The sequence below is a fragment of the Ammodytes marinus genome (genome assembly GCF_949987685.1).
Source record: "Ammodytes marinus genome assembly, chromosome: 24".
Lineage (NCBI taxonomy): Eukaryota > Metazoa > Chordata > Actinopteri > Uranoscopiformes > Ammodytidae > Ammodytes > Ammodytes marinus.
In genome coordinates this window covers 10,231,475-10,246,637 of record NC_137228.1, presented here as the reverse complement: position 1 = coordinate 10,246,637, position 15,163 = coordinate 10,231,475, and the positions used below count along the sequence as shown (strand labels likewise).

The 15,163-nt window shown below is 43.0% G+C and overlaps 1 protein-coding gene across 1 annotated transcript; it reads right to left on the bottom strand.

The window, feature by feature from the left end:
* Positions 1-489: 489 nt before the first annotated feature.
* LOC307270075 (transmembrane protein 47-like) lies at positions 490-14,249 on the bottom strand (the record flags this gene model as incomplete). Its single annotated transcript, XM_080053216.1, has 3 exons — positions 490-668; positions 4,688-4,828; positions 14,021-14,249. The coding sequence occupies 3 exons, from the start codon at positions 14,247-14,249 to the stop codon at positions 490-492; spliced, it is 549 nt and encodes a 182-aa protein (XP_079909342.1).
* Positions 14,250-15,163: the final 914 nt, after the last annotated feature.

Below are 15,163 nucleotides of genomic sequence, written 5' to 3'. Positions count from 1 at the left end.
TAAAACGTGCAAGTGAAAGCCTCCAAGTCTGACATCCTGTTTCCTAAGTAACAGAGTCAATAGATTGCGTTGGTAGCCTACTAGTGACACATACAGAAAGAAGAGTTCTTGAAGTTTAGTTCACATGGCAGAAAGGAACTGAGGTGGCACAGTCATTGTAAAGCTCCATCCTTGTCCGTTCTCCCAGGTGTTAAGTCCGAGGCATAAGCCACTCCCACTTCCCACTCTCCTAACCCATCCCTAGGAAGCAATCAGGTGACTTTAGGGCTGAAATACCCATCTGCCTCAGCGCAAGAAAAGAAAATCCCTCCCGACTGCTGTCTCCAACGAGGGAAGCCTGCGGTAATTTCATTTATTTGCACCACCAGTGTACAGTAATCCAATCCTCACAGTTCTCTGGATTTTTTTTTTAAAGGAAAAACCCCCCAAATGAAATACCTCTCCCAGCATGTCACTGTAGTGTTATCCTCTTGCTTTTACCGGGAGGAGCTAGTAATACTCCTCGTAGTTCTTGGGGTTGAGGCAGTAAAGGATCCCCCCGCCGAAGGAGAAGATGGTGCCGCCCCAGGCCAGGCCGTAGCCCCAGTTGAACTCGTGGTAGATCCTCAGGTTGATGCTCTCGATGAACTTGATGGGGTAGAGGACCAAGCTGCAGGCCTGGAGCACAACTGTGGGGGGAAACGTGTATGTGGTAAGTACAAGGCAATGTGAAGAACAGAAATAAGTGATATTTCTTTTTGTTAATGTACATGTTCAATCAACAGTATGCGCCGCCCATAAAACAGGTCTCCCAGTCAGCTGTCAGGAAAGTATACACGGTTTTCCGGGTGCCGTTATCAATTGAAGGCAATGCATGCAGTTGGAAACAAATAAGAATAACTTATGGGCTTACGGGGGCATGAGTATTAGTATTTGTTGGAATGGGACACCTGTCTAAAGTCACAAAGGTGAAACTAAACATGAGGAGGCAAGGTTGGAAGAAAATTGCAGCTCCGGGTGTGCCAGCTGGAAGAGGCAGAAGGGTTGTAAATGTTGAAAATGTTGACGTACCTACCTACGCAATTTATCAAACTATAAAACAACAGCTTTACAAAAACACAAATACGGGAGCAATCGAGGAAGAGATATAGTTGCGCTTAAAAGGCTCAAAATGGCACAGTAGGGGGCCAATCATTTCTTTAGTTATTAATTAAGAATGATCGAAATGAAGCACACACTCTGAACACACTTCCCTTTGATGCCAAATGAGTCTACTGTAGAGTTTAATGACTTCAGGGTTCAGGGGGAGCTCTTTCTTTCTCTTAAAAGTATTTTTAGGAGTGGCGCATAGAGCGGTTTAGAAACAGTAGAAAAATTGCAGGGGGTGCTCTGTTTCAATAATATAAAATAAAGTAAATCAAACATGAACAGTCAAGAAGGTGGAGGGATGTTGGGATGATAAAGGGTCAAGGAAAACAGGATGAGTTTCAGGGGCACTTTACACGACAACACGAAACGGTGCAAACGCGGAAAAATTCCCGCGGTTGCACTATATCATTTACAGGAAAACAGCAAACGCAGGCATGAAACCGCAGGTTTTTGAGATCACCTCCCAGGGAGGATTTTTTGGAAAACTTAACGGTTTTGGTTTCCTGTAAACACCGAAACCATTTCCCCTGATAACGCTGACGTCACGGCTCCACCCTCACACATGCGTAGTCTATAACATTTGCTGTCAAAATACCCACAACACAAGCGAGTTATAAAGTTAGAAGACAACATGAACGGTGTCTCCACGGCACCATTACTGTGATCAGTGGAGAGTGACGTGCAGGGCTAAAATATAGCCTAACACTCGCCAATTTAGTCTAAGCGATTAGTAAATTATTGAGACCACCGGCCACTTTGTCTGGGGAAAGATTTGTGCTCTGCCGGTTTTTCTAGCCAAATAAACGTGTGTAGCTTCTATGCCAGGGCAGGGACATGGCTCTCTCTACATTAAAAACACTATCAGCGTGCAGCGGTTAAGCTAGCGGCTACTGTTCAACAAAAGGAGCAAAGTAAAAGAATTTCACTGGCTAAACATTAATAGTATTTCACTGGACAGTGGACACACGTGAGTTGACTTTTATTTTGAAGTACGCCTAACAGGAAGGTATCCGCTCACGAAGCCCCTTCACTATCAGCAAGTCTTCTGTTTTTACGAGTTCAATGCGGTGAAATAAGGGGACAGAAAGCTTGTCTTTTACAATATTTGTAACCCCAAGCTTACACCAACCGCTTTATGAACGTTAGTGGCATTAATTTTCGGTTACAGTAAGGTTTTATGCATCAAATTGTACTGGAAGAGCTATCTACTAGGCTGTGTCACCGCTGACTATTGGCTTGGCACTGCTGCTACAGCGATTTCGGCCCGTTTCCTCTGAAAACTTGTGTACGGGTGAAGATGTCAGATAAATTGTGTCTGAACGGGTTTTTTTTTTAAACCAAAAACTGGAAAACTGTGACGTTTTCACAGTGTAAAGTGCCCCTCAGTATGGATGAGAGGGAAAAGGAGGACAAGAGGAGAATGGGGACGAATGGGCAAGGAGATAGACGTTTAAAAAGGAGAGTTGGAGGTGTTGTTTGGGGGGGTGGGGTATATGGATGGCAGTGGAACAAAGGGGAACACATCAATCGTTATTTCTTCAAAGGGAATTCATCTTGGGGGAACATAAACAAGCTCTGGCTCTTTCCCTGCACCGAGGAGAGAAAAAAAGAAAGAAAGAAAGAAAAGAAAGAAAGAAAGAAAGAAAGAAAGAAAGAAAGAAAGAAAGAAAGAAAGAAAGAAAGAAAGAAAGAAAGAAAGAAAGAAAGAAAGAAAGAAAGAAAGAAAGAAAGAAAGAAAGAATGCATAATGTCCACAAATAAAATTCAAATATTAACACATTGTGTAAAGGAGCCTTGAAGAGTTGGTTGTTAAGCAGTAGTGCTTTACATCTATCATTCACTGCGGGTGACCCTTTGTCTCTGTGTTCAGCTTTCAAATATCAACATATCACAATGTTAAGTTTTCCCAGCTCTGAGATTGATATTTTACATAACTATGTGTGCTTGAAGTGTTGATAATTATTCATTTGAAGCAGCGCTGTTTTGTCTCTTTGCAAAGCGAAACGCCTCAGTTGCAGTTTAATGAGCGTATGGCCGCGTTGCAATCCACAGTGCTGTTGAAAGGGACAAACAACATAATCTACTTTTAACAGCTTGTTCCAGTTGCTTTATGGTTGGATCAGCCTCGCAAGAAGAAAACATGGTTACAAACATCTTCTGTTTTCATCCCTTAGATCTAACTTGCACTTGGAATACTAATCTTTCAAAGTCACTTGCATTGTAAATATTTTAAAGCCACTTTGTTGAGAAAAATCTGATTATTTGGGTGTGGTCAGAAAATGTGCTCAGTTGCACAAAGGGACATCACTGCGCACAGACACACCCTGGACTAAACTTCTATATCACTGCAGCAAGGTGAGAATTTACGCCACTGGAGGGCAGCTAAAACAAGATGTTCAGCATGCCGGTAAGTCTTTAAAAATCTAATGGAAAGCTGCATTCTATCCTTTTTTGGAAACCCACTAACACAGTTTGTTTTAAATCAGTTCACTTTCAGATTCTGGATCTATTCTGGATGGATTTGGCAATAACAGCACAATTGTTCTGGGTCGGAATCGCAAAAAAAGCATCTGTGATTCGTGACTGGATTCTTTTGTATAGAGATGGCAGCCAAAGCTTAGTATTTTAAGCCACCTGCCATGCCAAACCTGATGGGGAAAAATCCCAAGATTTCTTGGAAAATCTCGCAGGAAAGGGTAGGGGAAATTACAGCCTGAAAGAAAATACTTCTACAACCAGTGTCTCACTTCCTACCTCCATATGTATTCAAGCTCAAAATGCCACACTGTCTGTTTGCTTTACTGAGGCTTAAGACCCCCAAAAAGAGCTTCCAACATGCATTACAGCGTGCAAGATTATTCTATTTGAACGAGCAGTCAGATGTCAATACCTTTTCATTTTTCTAACACACACACATGCTTTGAAAGTATTCTTATGGATAGGAAGTCTCCCGGTCCATGTTGCTTCTGTAAAATCTCTACACTATCCTTTCAAGTTGAGAAGATTTCCTCTTTAGTGCCATTTCTAACTCCTGCGGTTTGCACAGCGTGATTGAAAAAAGAAGAAAAATGTCTGACAGGCAACACATCCAGTTACTGTAAGAAAAAATTAAAAATTTCACACAGAGAGAAAAAAAGAGGCAATTTTAAAAATTATTCTGGGAGGTGAGAATGGGGGGCAAAATGATGAAACCTGACATTTGTCCAACTTCAGATTGCAGCCAGCTGGGGAAATTAAATGGACAGGCGCGCAGCTGCCCTGCTGGGCTCGACTCATGAAAATAAGATTTTTCTCCTAAATGAGTTTGAGGGAGAGAGGAGCAATGTGTGTGTGTGCGGTCTGTGTGCCCATTTGATGAATAAGTGAGGGTTATCATTTAAATGCATGCCCGTTTTCAATGTGATTACCCAGCAACCTTCCAGTTACCTTGTCTAAATTGGCTAATTAAGTGTGAGCGTGTCATTAGGCGTGTGTATTTCAGCAAATGGTGAGTGTGTGGCCTTTCGACCCAGCACTGGTGTGATTATGTGTTCATTGTATGGAGTGTGCGTGCGCTGACCTGCGGCAAATAGCATGAGGGCGACGGGCGCGTAGAACCGTCTTCTCGTGCCGATGCACACGGCAACCAGAGCCACCAGGAATGACATCAGCACCAGGGCCCCGCCACCTAGCAACAGGGCTAGCGTAGCAACCTGCCAGTCTGGAAGGGGAAGGAGGGAGGGAGAAAGGGACGAGAAAAACGAGGGAGGAAAGACAAGGGGTGATGGAGGGAGGCGGACAGAAAAAAGGGTTCAAGAGATGAAGAAAGTGACATAACATGCATGCAACATGTTCCCCCGAAACACTTAAAGAGATTCATGAATAAATGCAATACAGTGAACGCATGAGACTCAGAGTGAGGCGAGCCAGAGGAGACATTTCATTTTCAACACTCAGTTTGTTCATTAGGAGGGAGATAGACGAAAGAGGTGAGGACAGGATGATGAAATATAGAAAAAGGGTAAGGAACTAGGAAGGGAGTCTATTGGGAGAAAGGAAAGGGATGACAAAGATATGAAAAAGTCAAAAGCCAATGGAAGGAAAATGAGGAAAAGAAGAGAGTAGGAAAGGTGAAGATAGGGAATGGGGAGGGAATGTGTAGTTATTAAGGAAACATAAAGGGGAGCAAGCTAAACATATTACAGTAAAAAGGGGGTATGGAAAGAGGACTGGAAAAAAGAAAGGTAAGAGAGAAAGATAGGGGAAAAGGAATGTGAAGCCAGGAAAGGGAGTTAATGGTAAAGACAGTGGTTCCTGAGAACACATGATCAAAATCACTTGCTGTCAAAATCAGTGAATATCTCCTCATGATCTGTCTGTACCCTGTACTGTGTGTGTGTGTGTGTGTGTGTGTGTGTGTGTGTGTGTGCTGAAAAAAAGCAGAGATGCACAAATTTATTTTGAGAAAAATGGATTTTGACCACAAACTTTCTCCAGAATTGCTGACTCCACCTTTAAAATAAGGGGGGAGGACACATGGGAAGATGGAGAGAAAGGAGGAATGGGAAAGCAAGTGATGAAGGAAGAATGGACCGATAGAAGAGCAGAAAGGAGAGAATAAAAGTGGGGGAAAATGGATGAAAAAGGATGAAAAACGAGTGTGTAAAGGAACCACAAAGGAACAAAGAGGGAGCTGAGGGACAAACGGGAGGGGACAAGTTGAAGTGAGATGAAGAGAGGCTTGGTAGGCGTCTTCAGAGACGGGCGATGGGCGATAAAAGAGAGAAACATAACGCTACAAGGACGGAGAGAGGGCAGCATGAAAAGACATGCCAAGAAGAGGAGGAGGAGGTGAGAAGGGCGTGGAGGGGCTGGGGACAGAACAGCGCTGAGTGAAAGTAATGAAGAGAGAGAGAGAGAGAGAGAGAGAGAGAGAGTGTGTGTGTGTGTGTGAGAGATTGACAGAGAGAGAGGGCACTTAGTATACCTGAGCTGACAAAAAGCCTCGGCTAAAGAGCATTGCTGGCAGGTTATCAAAAATCTGTCCGGGTGTCTATATAGGGAGTGCCGTGCCTTGATGCACTCTGGAGTAGCACACAAGCACACACACAAAAAACAGACAGACAGACACACACACACACACACACACACACACGTGGTACAATGTATGACTTCAAACGTCAGGATGCCCACGATTTGTGGGCATCCTGCTTTCTCTGTCTTCCAAACGTCTGCCAATTTAAGGCAGCAGAAAGATGTATTTGGGCATAAATTCAAAGTGAGGCAAAAATAGAGTTGAAAAGGTTTGAACTTGAGTGGAATTTATCGCTGGAGGTTTATGAACCCCAGCGTGAGACGAGAAGAAAGGAAAAAGGGATGAATAACTGAATGAGCTGAAGTTCTTGGTGAGTTGTCTGCACAATTTATTGAAAGATGTATGTTGTACCATCAACTTCTGACGCAAAGTTGTTGGTATGATCTGCAACTTTTCATGGCTAACATAACAATCTTAAGAGAGACATTACTGCGTAACTGTTACTAATTGAAGTCAACATCTCGCATGCCATAAACAACAAAGGGCCACACTGTGAAGACCATTGGCGGAACAAATTAGTCTGTCAAAGTTAACATCTGGTCTTAAGTCTAAGTTGTGTCCCTGAAACACACGAAAACAAATTAATAATAAATTTCATTTTACAGCGATTTAAATTGTGTAAATATGCAAGATGCCTTAAATTAACAGCTCTAGCGTGGCCCAAAAAAGAAAAAAAAATGCTTATGAAAGATGGATGGTAGAGGGGTAGATAAGGAAAAGATGAGAGATTGAGAGGCAGAAAGGGAGACGGAGATAAAGGGTGGAGGATGAGATGCAGAGGTGGATTGATTATAGGAAGCCGGACAGTGAAGGAGGAAATTAAACAATTAGAGAGAAGAGAGGAGAGATAGAAAGAGATAGACCCTTTAGTGCAATCAGAAGCATCTTGTATAACGAGTGCAAGGCCACCAGAAACTGCTTACTGTCATTTTGAACGATGCTGCTGATTAGGGGGTTGCATTGCAGATCCTTTTCTGGACAAACACCCATTCAGCTTCATTATAATGTTTCCTGGCTACAAGCCTTGTCTCTGATCTGGGGAGGGGGTGGGGGGGTGCGGGGGGGTAGGGGCTCAGGTGGTTCATCAATCATTTATATTTAACTTCCCTCAAGATACCAACCCATAAAAAGTGTGAAACCTATAGGCAACGAATAACAGATCAAGCACATACTGTGTGTGCGCACACACAGGCGCGCACACACACAGTAAGTGAGAGTTTCAAATGTAAAACTCTTCAGTGTTTTATCTTTCATGCACATACAATATGCAAACCCTTTTTTCTCTGTCCCTCTCACTATAGCAGATTTGATTTTTTTTTAAACTGCGCCAGGAGCACTGTAAAACGTATGGGCAACTATAGTATGTACCATATAAATAAATAAAAAATTCCTTTCTTTCTCCCACACACACACTCTCTTTGGTATCTTTGCAAATTAGTGCTGCTCTCTAATGTATAAGTTTCTCACACACACATTGTGCCGCTTTGCTGGGAGAAATACCTCTCGCTGTCCTGTGACTGTTCCTCATGTGACAGGATTACTGCGCTGCACTGTCACATTTTTTTTGTCTTTGCTGTAAAAGCTGCTCTGAGCTGTCACTGCTGCAGTACTTTAGGTTCCTGTCTCATAACAGTCAAACACATCGCCCCCTGTAGCACCAAATATAAAATCAAAAATCTAAAAAGTCTAAATATCGCACGTAGCCTATAGTACATTTGTCAGTTGTCATTTTAACACTGCCAAGGCTACTGCAGTAGTCCTAATGTCAATCTTACAAACTGTACCTGAAAAAGCTAATGACAAGAACCAACCCATTACCAACAATTAGCCTACCTCTGGATCAATACCAGACCTGAGACCATAATGTAGGAGCCTCTAACCGAAGCAACAAGTATTTTTTTAATAAGGGCAAAAAAATGGCTCAGAGATGGCTGCTGACAAAAGCTCTGGGGCTTCAGGGTTCTGTACAACTGCAACACATAATACATAAATTATAAAAGCAACGCAGAGATCTCTTCAGGATTTCCCCAGCTGCAGCTGTGCTTTGTTGTTTGCTCAGTGCTTAATAGCTTATGTAAGCATGCTAACACGCTACATTTAGATGGTAAACATTATACCTGCTAAACAGGGCATGTTAGCATGCCAGCGGTTTTGCTTCGCTCGAGGCCCCACTGTGAAGCCTGACAGAGCCGCTAGCACGACAGCAGACTCTGTTCCCAGGTCTACATTAGCTCCCTCTTGGTCACGGTTTCATTCACCTGTCAAGTTACACATACTGAAAAGTGTCACTGTAGCAAATGACAATTATCCATTAATGTATCAGTTTAATTTTTTGATGGGCCACTTAATATCTTAACTAAGTTGGCTTAGTTTCCCAGACACTAAAGTGACAAATCCAAAAAGTTATTACAATCATAACAAAGTTAAATTTCTGTTGATCGACTAATCAGTTGATCGATTAATGTCTTTCATGCAGACAAAATACAAATATTCAGCATTATTTATCAGATCTGAAGTGTTAATAAACTGGTCCTAGAATCCATTTATTTGGCACAATGGATTAAAACCTTTTCATTTCCTTTGTAACGCTTCCGATTAAATCAAAAACCAATTTAAAGACCAAAATATGAAAAAGGAGCCTGTATTCCAAGTGAACGCGGCGGATGAAAGTTCAAACGCAGGATGTTTATGCTCAAGAAGAAAAAACATAATGATCGCGAGTTAATGCCCGAGGAACAGCTCTATTTAAGACGATTTTTGTTCTGTTATGTCCACAGATGGTTTAGAATGTGTGTTTTAAACACACTTTAAGACACAGGTTTGCAGGCTGTTTTCATATGCTGCTGCTGCTGCTGCTGTGATACCACAAATGCTTTGAAGAAAGCTTGATTTGCATCCACGAAAAAGGATTAAGTGTGTTTTGGCACACGCACATCCCTTTCCCCCATCGTGTGTGTGTGTGTGTGTGTGTGTGTGTGTGCAAGCTTCTGTGTGTGCATGTGTGTATTGTGGATGACGAGCAAGAGCTGTAGGTTCCTGGCTATTCCCCTGTCGGTCTGTCTGCCTGCCCGCCTGCCACAGAAGTGAATGGCACATCATTTCCCATTCCTCTTTCAGCCCCGGCTACAAATAGAGCACTTGGTCTCGGGGGGTCTGAGCTCACTGAGAGGAGAGATGGAGTCAGACGCAGAGCAGGAGGTGGTAAGGAGAGGGGTGGGGTGGAGAGAGAGAGAGAGAGAGAGAGAGAGAGAGAGAGAGAGAGCCGCTGGGACTTGACCCTGGAGGAAATGGAAAAAGGAAGGATGGAGATGGAGATGAATAAAAAGGAGGATAACGGAGAAAGATTAGCATTAGAAACAGTGGGACAATGGGTTGGGAGAGGCAAGGGAAGGAAGGACAAAAAAAGACGGCAAAAGGTAATGACTGACGAACAAACAAAGATGAGATGAGGAAAAGGATCAATCTATTTATAAGTACAGATGAAAGAAGGCCCGCCGAGTAAAGAGCAATGGCTGGATCGATACACTGATAGAGAAAGATGAGAAGGGGCTGGAGAGTGAGGGGGAGGGGGGCAGCGCTGTATGGAGCTTTTTAAGGTCTTCGACAGCGACTGATCTCCAATCTGTCTCAACAAAGACAGGTGAATGTGGGTCAGAACAGGCCAAAAACGACACCGCTTTCTACTCAATTTACTTGAAAGCAGCTTTAAATCCTTTGGCATTTATTCCTCAAAATGTGCAAATGTGACCGCATGCAAAATTGCTGTGAGCAAAAGATAAAAACACAGCAGGGTTTCCCTTGCCTTCCGCGATGGTATCTCTCAGGCGGTGACCACATCCCACACAGTGAGCCTGGGAAAAGTCTTCGCTCAAGGTCAGGTGAATGACAAAAAATGTTGTTTGTTCTCAACATCAAATCGTGCTCTGGTTTTATTTGAGGCCATTGGTGTTGTACTTTTTTCTGTTGTTGGTTTACTTGTTTGAGTATAAACTGTGAGATCTGAGTTAAGGTAAAGGAATGGGGAGTGGGAAACATAGGTGGGAAATGAAAGGGTGGGGGGTGGGGAAAGATGGGGGGTGAGAATTAAAGAGAATGAACGCAGGTGCAGCTTCTTAGGGTTCAAACACCTTTTTAACAAGTGTGTCAGTGTGTGTGTGTGTGTGTGTGTGTGTGTGTGTGTGTGTGTGTGTGTAAGCTCACTGGCACTTAATAATATTGGAAGAGGCTGAAAAGCCTACCACAGATGACTCACGTCAAGCCTGTAAGTTGTACGATTTAATGACCTTTATTCAACCACTCACACGTTACATGTCATCATACCAACGTCTTTGAGTTGTCTGAAGTGGTCTATAAAAGCCTGTTTAAAAATGTTCATTTACAGACACTCAGCTTATCAATATCAGACCAGCATGTTAAAATCATGTATTTTTACTGTATATATACTGTAGGTGTCTGATACTCATAACAATATATGTTTGTGTCTGTATCAGTTATCAAAGCTCATTTCCCCATTACTGCAGCTGTTCTTTACACAATAGTTCTGTTTCTCTTGTCATCCACACTTGTTGCCTTTGTTTTTCCATCCCAGTCCAATCACTTAGAAATGCAAGATGTGAAGTTGTTTAAAATACATTACAGCATTAAGCACGTTTTCAAGAAGAGCCAAAGACAAGTGCATCCTTTTCCATTGTTTTTTTTTTAGATGTTTTTTGGGCATTTTTATGCTTTATTGATAGTGCAGAGAGACAGAGGTGAAATGGGGCAGAGAGGGGAGTGACATGCAGAGAACGACCGCGGGTGGGAATCAAACCCGGGTCTGCTGCTGTGCCCGGCCCGGGGGGACGCCCTACCAACTGAGCTAAGGGCGCCCCTTCCATTGTTGATTTAAACCCTAGGATGCATTGCGTACCTGTGGTCTTTACAGGTCCCTGGACCACATCAGGCGTAGTGTCAAAATATTTTTCTCTGAACCTTTTATAGGGTCTTTAAAGAGCTAGTGAGAGTTTTGTTTTTCTCGATCTGCAAACACAGCCGTTACTGTAAAGCTGTCGCCATTTTATAGTTTCCAATTAAACTATAAAAGGAACAACTATAAATCTCAACTGCAAACCATTCCTCTCTCTTGTGGAGCAGTTTATACTTTATACATATTTCTTTTTGACATTCTGTTTCCTCAAAGGTCAGCGCAGTTTCTATACTTCTTCTATAACAGAACATACAGTAGGTCCGCCAGGTTCAGACACCCCTATGCTGAAGTGCCCATGAGCAAGCCAATTAGTCAGCGTCAACTTCAGCAGGATCTGCACTATGCTGCTGGCTCTGCTCTCTAAAGCTGAAGGATGACGAAAAGGCAATTTTTCTGCTCAGATCGATTTCAGTTTCAAATTATTGCGAAAAATAGTAAATAATTTCACGAGACTGTGTGAAAGGGATGAGATGAATAAACAGAAAATGCTGCTTTGGTGTGTCTCAAGGTGCTGGAATAAGCCAAGGGGGCTGGCACAGACTATGTTTTTTTTAAGGTCAAAGTCTGTGTGTGTGTGTGTGTGTGTGTGTGTGTGTGTGTGTGTGTGTGTGTGTGTGTGTATTCGCTCACACGCTCATGACACACAACTGTCAGGGCATGACAGTAGTATGACATCTAATTAGAGAGCCATGGTTCTGGTGTTTGGTCGTGTATCTAGTATATGTATGAAAAGGGAAGAAATACATCAATAAAGGGAGGACCTGCAGAAAGTTGTGGTCATAATGTCTGTGTGTGTGTGTGTGTGTGTGTGTGTGTGTGTGTGTGTGTGTGTGTGTGTGTGTGTGTGTGTGTGTGTGTGTGTGTGTGTGTGTGTGTGTGTGTGTTTGTGTGCCAATAAGAGGCTACCATGTTGGGCTGACCTATTTCTGGACAGTCTCTTCTGAAGCCCGGCTGAATATTTCATGTCACACTCTGATTTTCGCTGTTGTTACATTCTCTGCACCTCCTCTCCCAGGAGCTGAGCACACACACACACACACACACACACACACACACACACACACACACACACACACACACACACACACACACACACACACACACACACACACACACACACACACACACACACACACACACACACACACACACACTCACACACTCACTCACTCACTCACTCACTCTTTCATTTACTTGCATCCACAGAGAGAAGCAGAGGCCACACCAGCTCAGCAGGCAGACAGTGAGATAGATTAATAGATGGATGGATAGACAGACAGAGAGTGTCAGAAAGACAGACAGAAAGACACACAGACAGAAAAACACACACACACACAAATACAGATAGATGGTGTCTGTCACAATGTGCGACGCCTTAAAGACCTTATAAATTATTCCTTTCTATTGGCCCCATGTGTAATTAGCACCAGTCGTCTCTTAGCGCCACAGCGGCAGTAAATAAAGCCACTTTCACCTCAATTAAATTAACGTTGGTGAACTCTGGTTCCCCTGGAAACCTATTCCAGCATCCACACGATAAATCCACCCATCTCTCCCTCTTCGCCCCCCAAAACTGCATAGACCTCCCTCCTGGGCGCGACAACAAGGCCATCATTTCTCTAGACAACAAAGAAGAGGAGAGGATGATAAAAGATAATAATAGCAAGACAGGATAAGCTCCCTACTCCTCTCCCTTCTGTCTCCTTTGTTGACAAATGAATGAATTAAGTGCAGGTAAATGGCAACACCCAGGGGAGTTGATGTACTTGACTATGAAGGTGGTGGCCGTTTTGCAGCGTTAATAATCTTCATGGTTATTGTTATGAAGTAGCAAAAGATGACCAGGTCTCAGCATGTTTGGGCTTTTTGTATAGGCTTAAGAAAAATAAAACTTTGCTTTCATAATGTTTTTAAATAAATATAATCTGCTGATTACTTTTCTCGGTTCATCTAGGAAAGATTGGGTCCTTAAAATGTCAGAAAAAAAGTGAAAAGCTTCTCACAGTCCTAGGTGACACGTTAAAAAATAACTTACTTTTTCCTACCAGCTATCAAAACTCAAACATATTAATTTACTAACATAGAAGACAAAGAACACCTGATAATATTCACATTCGAAAAGCTGAGACCACTGCATTTTCTATGATTAAAAACGATTCATCAATGATCAAAAGTATAAGTTTCTGTAGTATTCAAGATCAACAAATCCTTTGAGCTCTAAGGCATCCATGTAGGCTACTGACTGTTTGCGTTCACCTTTTCGGCGCTGTGGCCCTTGTTTCCACCTAATTCTTCCCTGAAGGACCTGTGGCAGTCAGCCACTTGTGCGCCCATTAACATCAAGGTTAGTATTAACCACACGTTTCAGTGTCATGCCTGCAGTTTTTCAGAGTGGGAAAGAGGAGTGAGTAACAGAAGCCTGTGGGGCAGGTTAGATTATTGCATCAGTTTCAGTGTTCGGATATTTTATTTATTAATTAAAAAAATATATATTATTTCTATTTCAGTCCTTTCATTTCACCTCCACAATAATGAATGTGGGGTTCCCAGTTGAGTCGCTGGTTGCCATGGACTGTCATTAATGGTTGGATAGAGACAACAGGGAGTCATGACACTGGTCAACAGATTATTTTCTTTAGGCATCTTCCTCTACAAATGCCTTCAGGTGAGGAAGCATCCCTCCATCATCATAATTCTAGGTGCCATTATGAACTCTTTGTTCTCAACTCTATAAAAAGCTCCTGCTACTGCATGTTAAAGACGCATGTCAACAGCACAATTTTGCACGGGACAGAAGCGGTTGTTAATATTCAAGAAAAAATCTATTTGGCTACATATAATGAGCACTTTACCTGAGCCCAGCGTGCTGCTGCACTGCCAGTTGTCGGTGCTCGCCGGCTTCCAGCAGGACTCCCATAGGGAAAGGTAGTACTGGTCGTCGGCGGTCACCCACGCCGGGCTCATCACGGCACCCACATCCAGGCAGAGCGCCAGAAAGACGCACACCAGCCCGACCAGCTTCAGCGGGGTCAGCGGGGAGCCGCGCGCCGACTCCTCCGTCTCGGTGACAGCAGACGACATGGCGGGGAATGGGGAGGCGAAGAGGGGGGGCACCGGTTCAAAAGCCCGGGGAAGATGATGCTGATATGTCGGTGATTCCCTTCCAGGTGGCTTCAATGTACGTGGGAAACGGGCGAGGAGCGAAGTATAGTTGCTGTAGTAGCCTCCGCAGCCGCCTGTGTTGCGCGCTGGGACAGACCGCTGCGTCTCTGAGCGCCGCTGCTGCCGCGCACCGAGGATCCCCACCGTTTTTCAGCGCTGACGTCAAGGCTCCACGGGATCAGCCGGTGCTACAGGGTCCTAAAGAAAGGGAGGACAGAAAGAAAAGAAGGAAACGTCCTTTAACCCATACGTCCATGGTTTAACCAGGGACGTAGCCAGGCCTAGTTTAGATCTGCGAAATGCAGAGACCCAGTGTTGACCAGCCCCAACCAACTTTCTGGGTTTGATTGGGATGTTTCTAGACAACATGTCTCAGAATGTGACTATGGGCGAAACAAAACAAAATAATAGACCAAAAAACTAAATTAATTAGAATATAATGATTTACCACCGGAATTAAATAGCCTAACTGACCTTAATAGAAGGTAATCTCCTGTTTTTTTTATGAAGAAATATCAATGTCTAAACTACAGTATTATTAATATCATACAGTTATAAACAAATGGGCTGAAAAATAATACACATTGGCTAGTCACTTGCTAAAGTGTCTTTTTGAAGTCAATAGAGACAACATCTCAATAATCCTCACTGATTTAGGAAAATGTATCTTTTAAACACTAAATGATTTAATCATGACTTTAAAAAATGTTTAGATGTTGGATTCATTAATGGATGAAATATTAACCGCTTCTTTTGCAGCAACAGAAAGTGGGAGGCACTTGAAGGAATATTATTGCTCCTTCTGCATACTAATGACAAAGCCAGAGATGAGA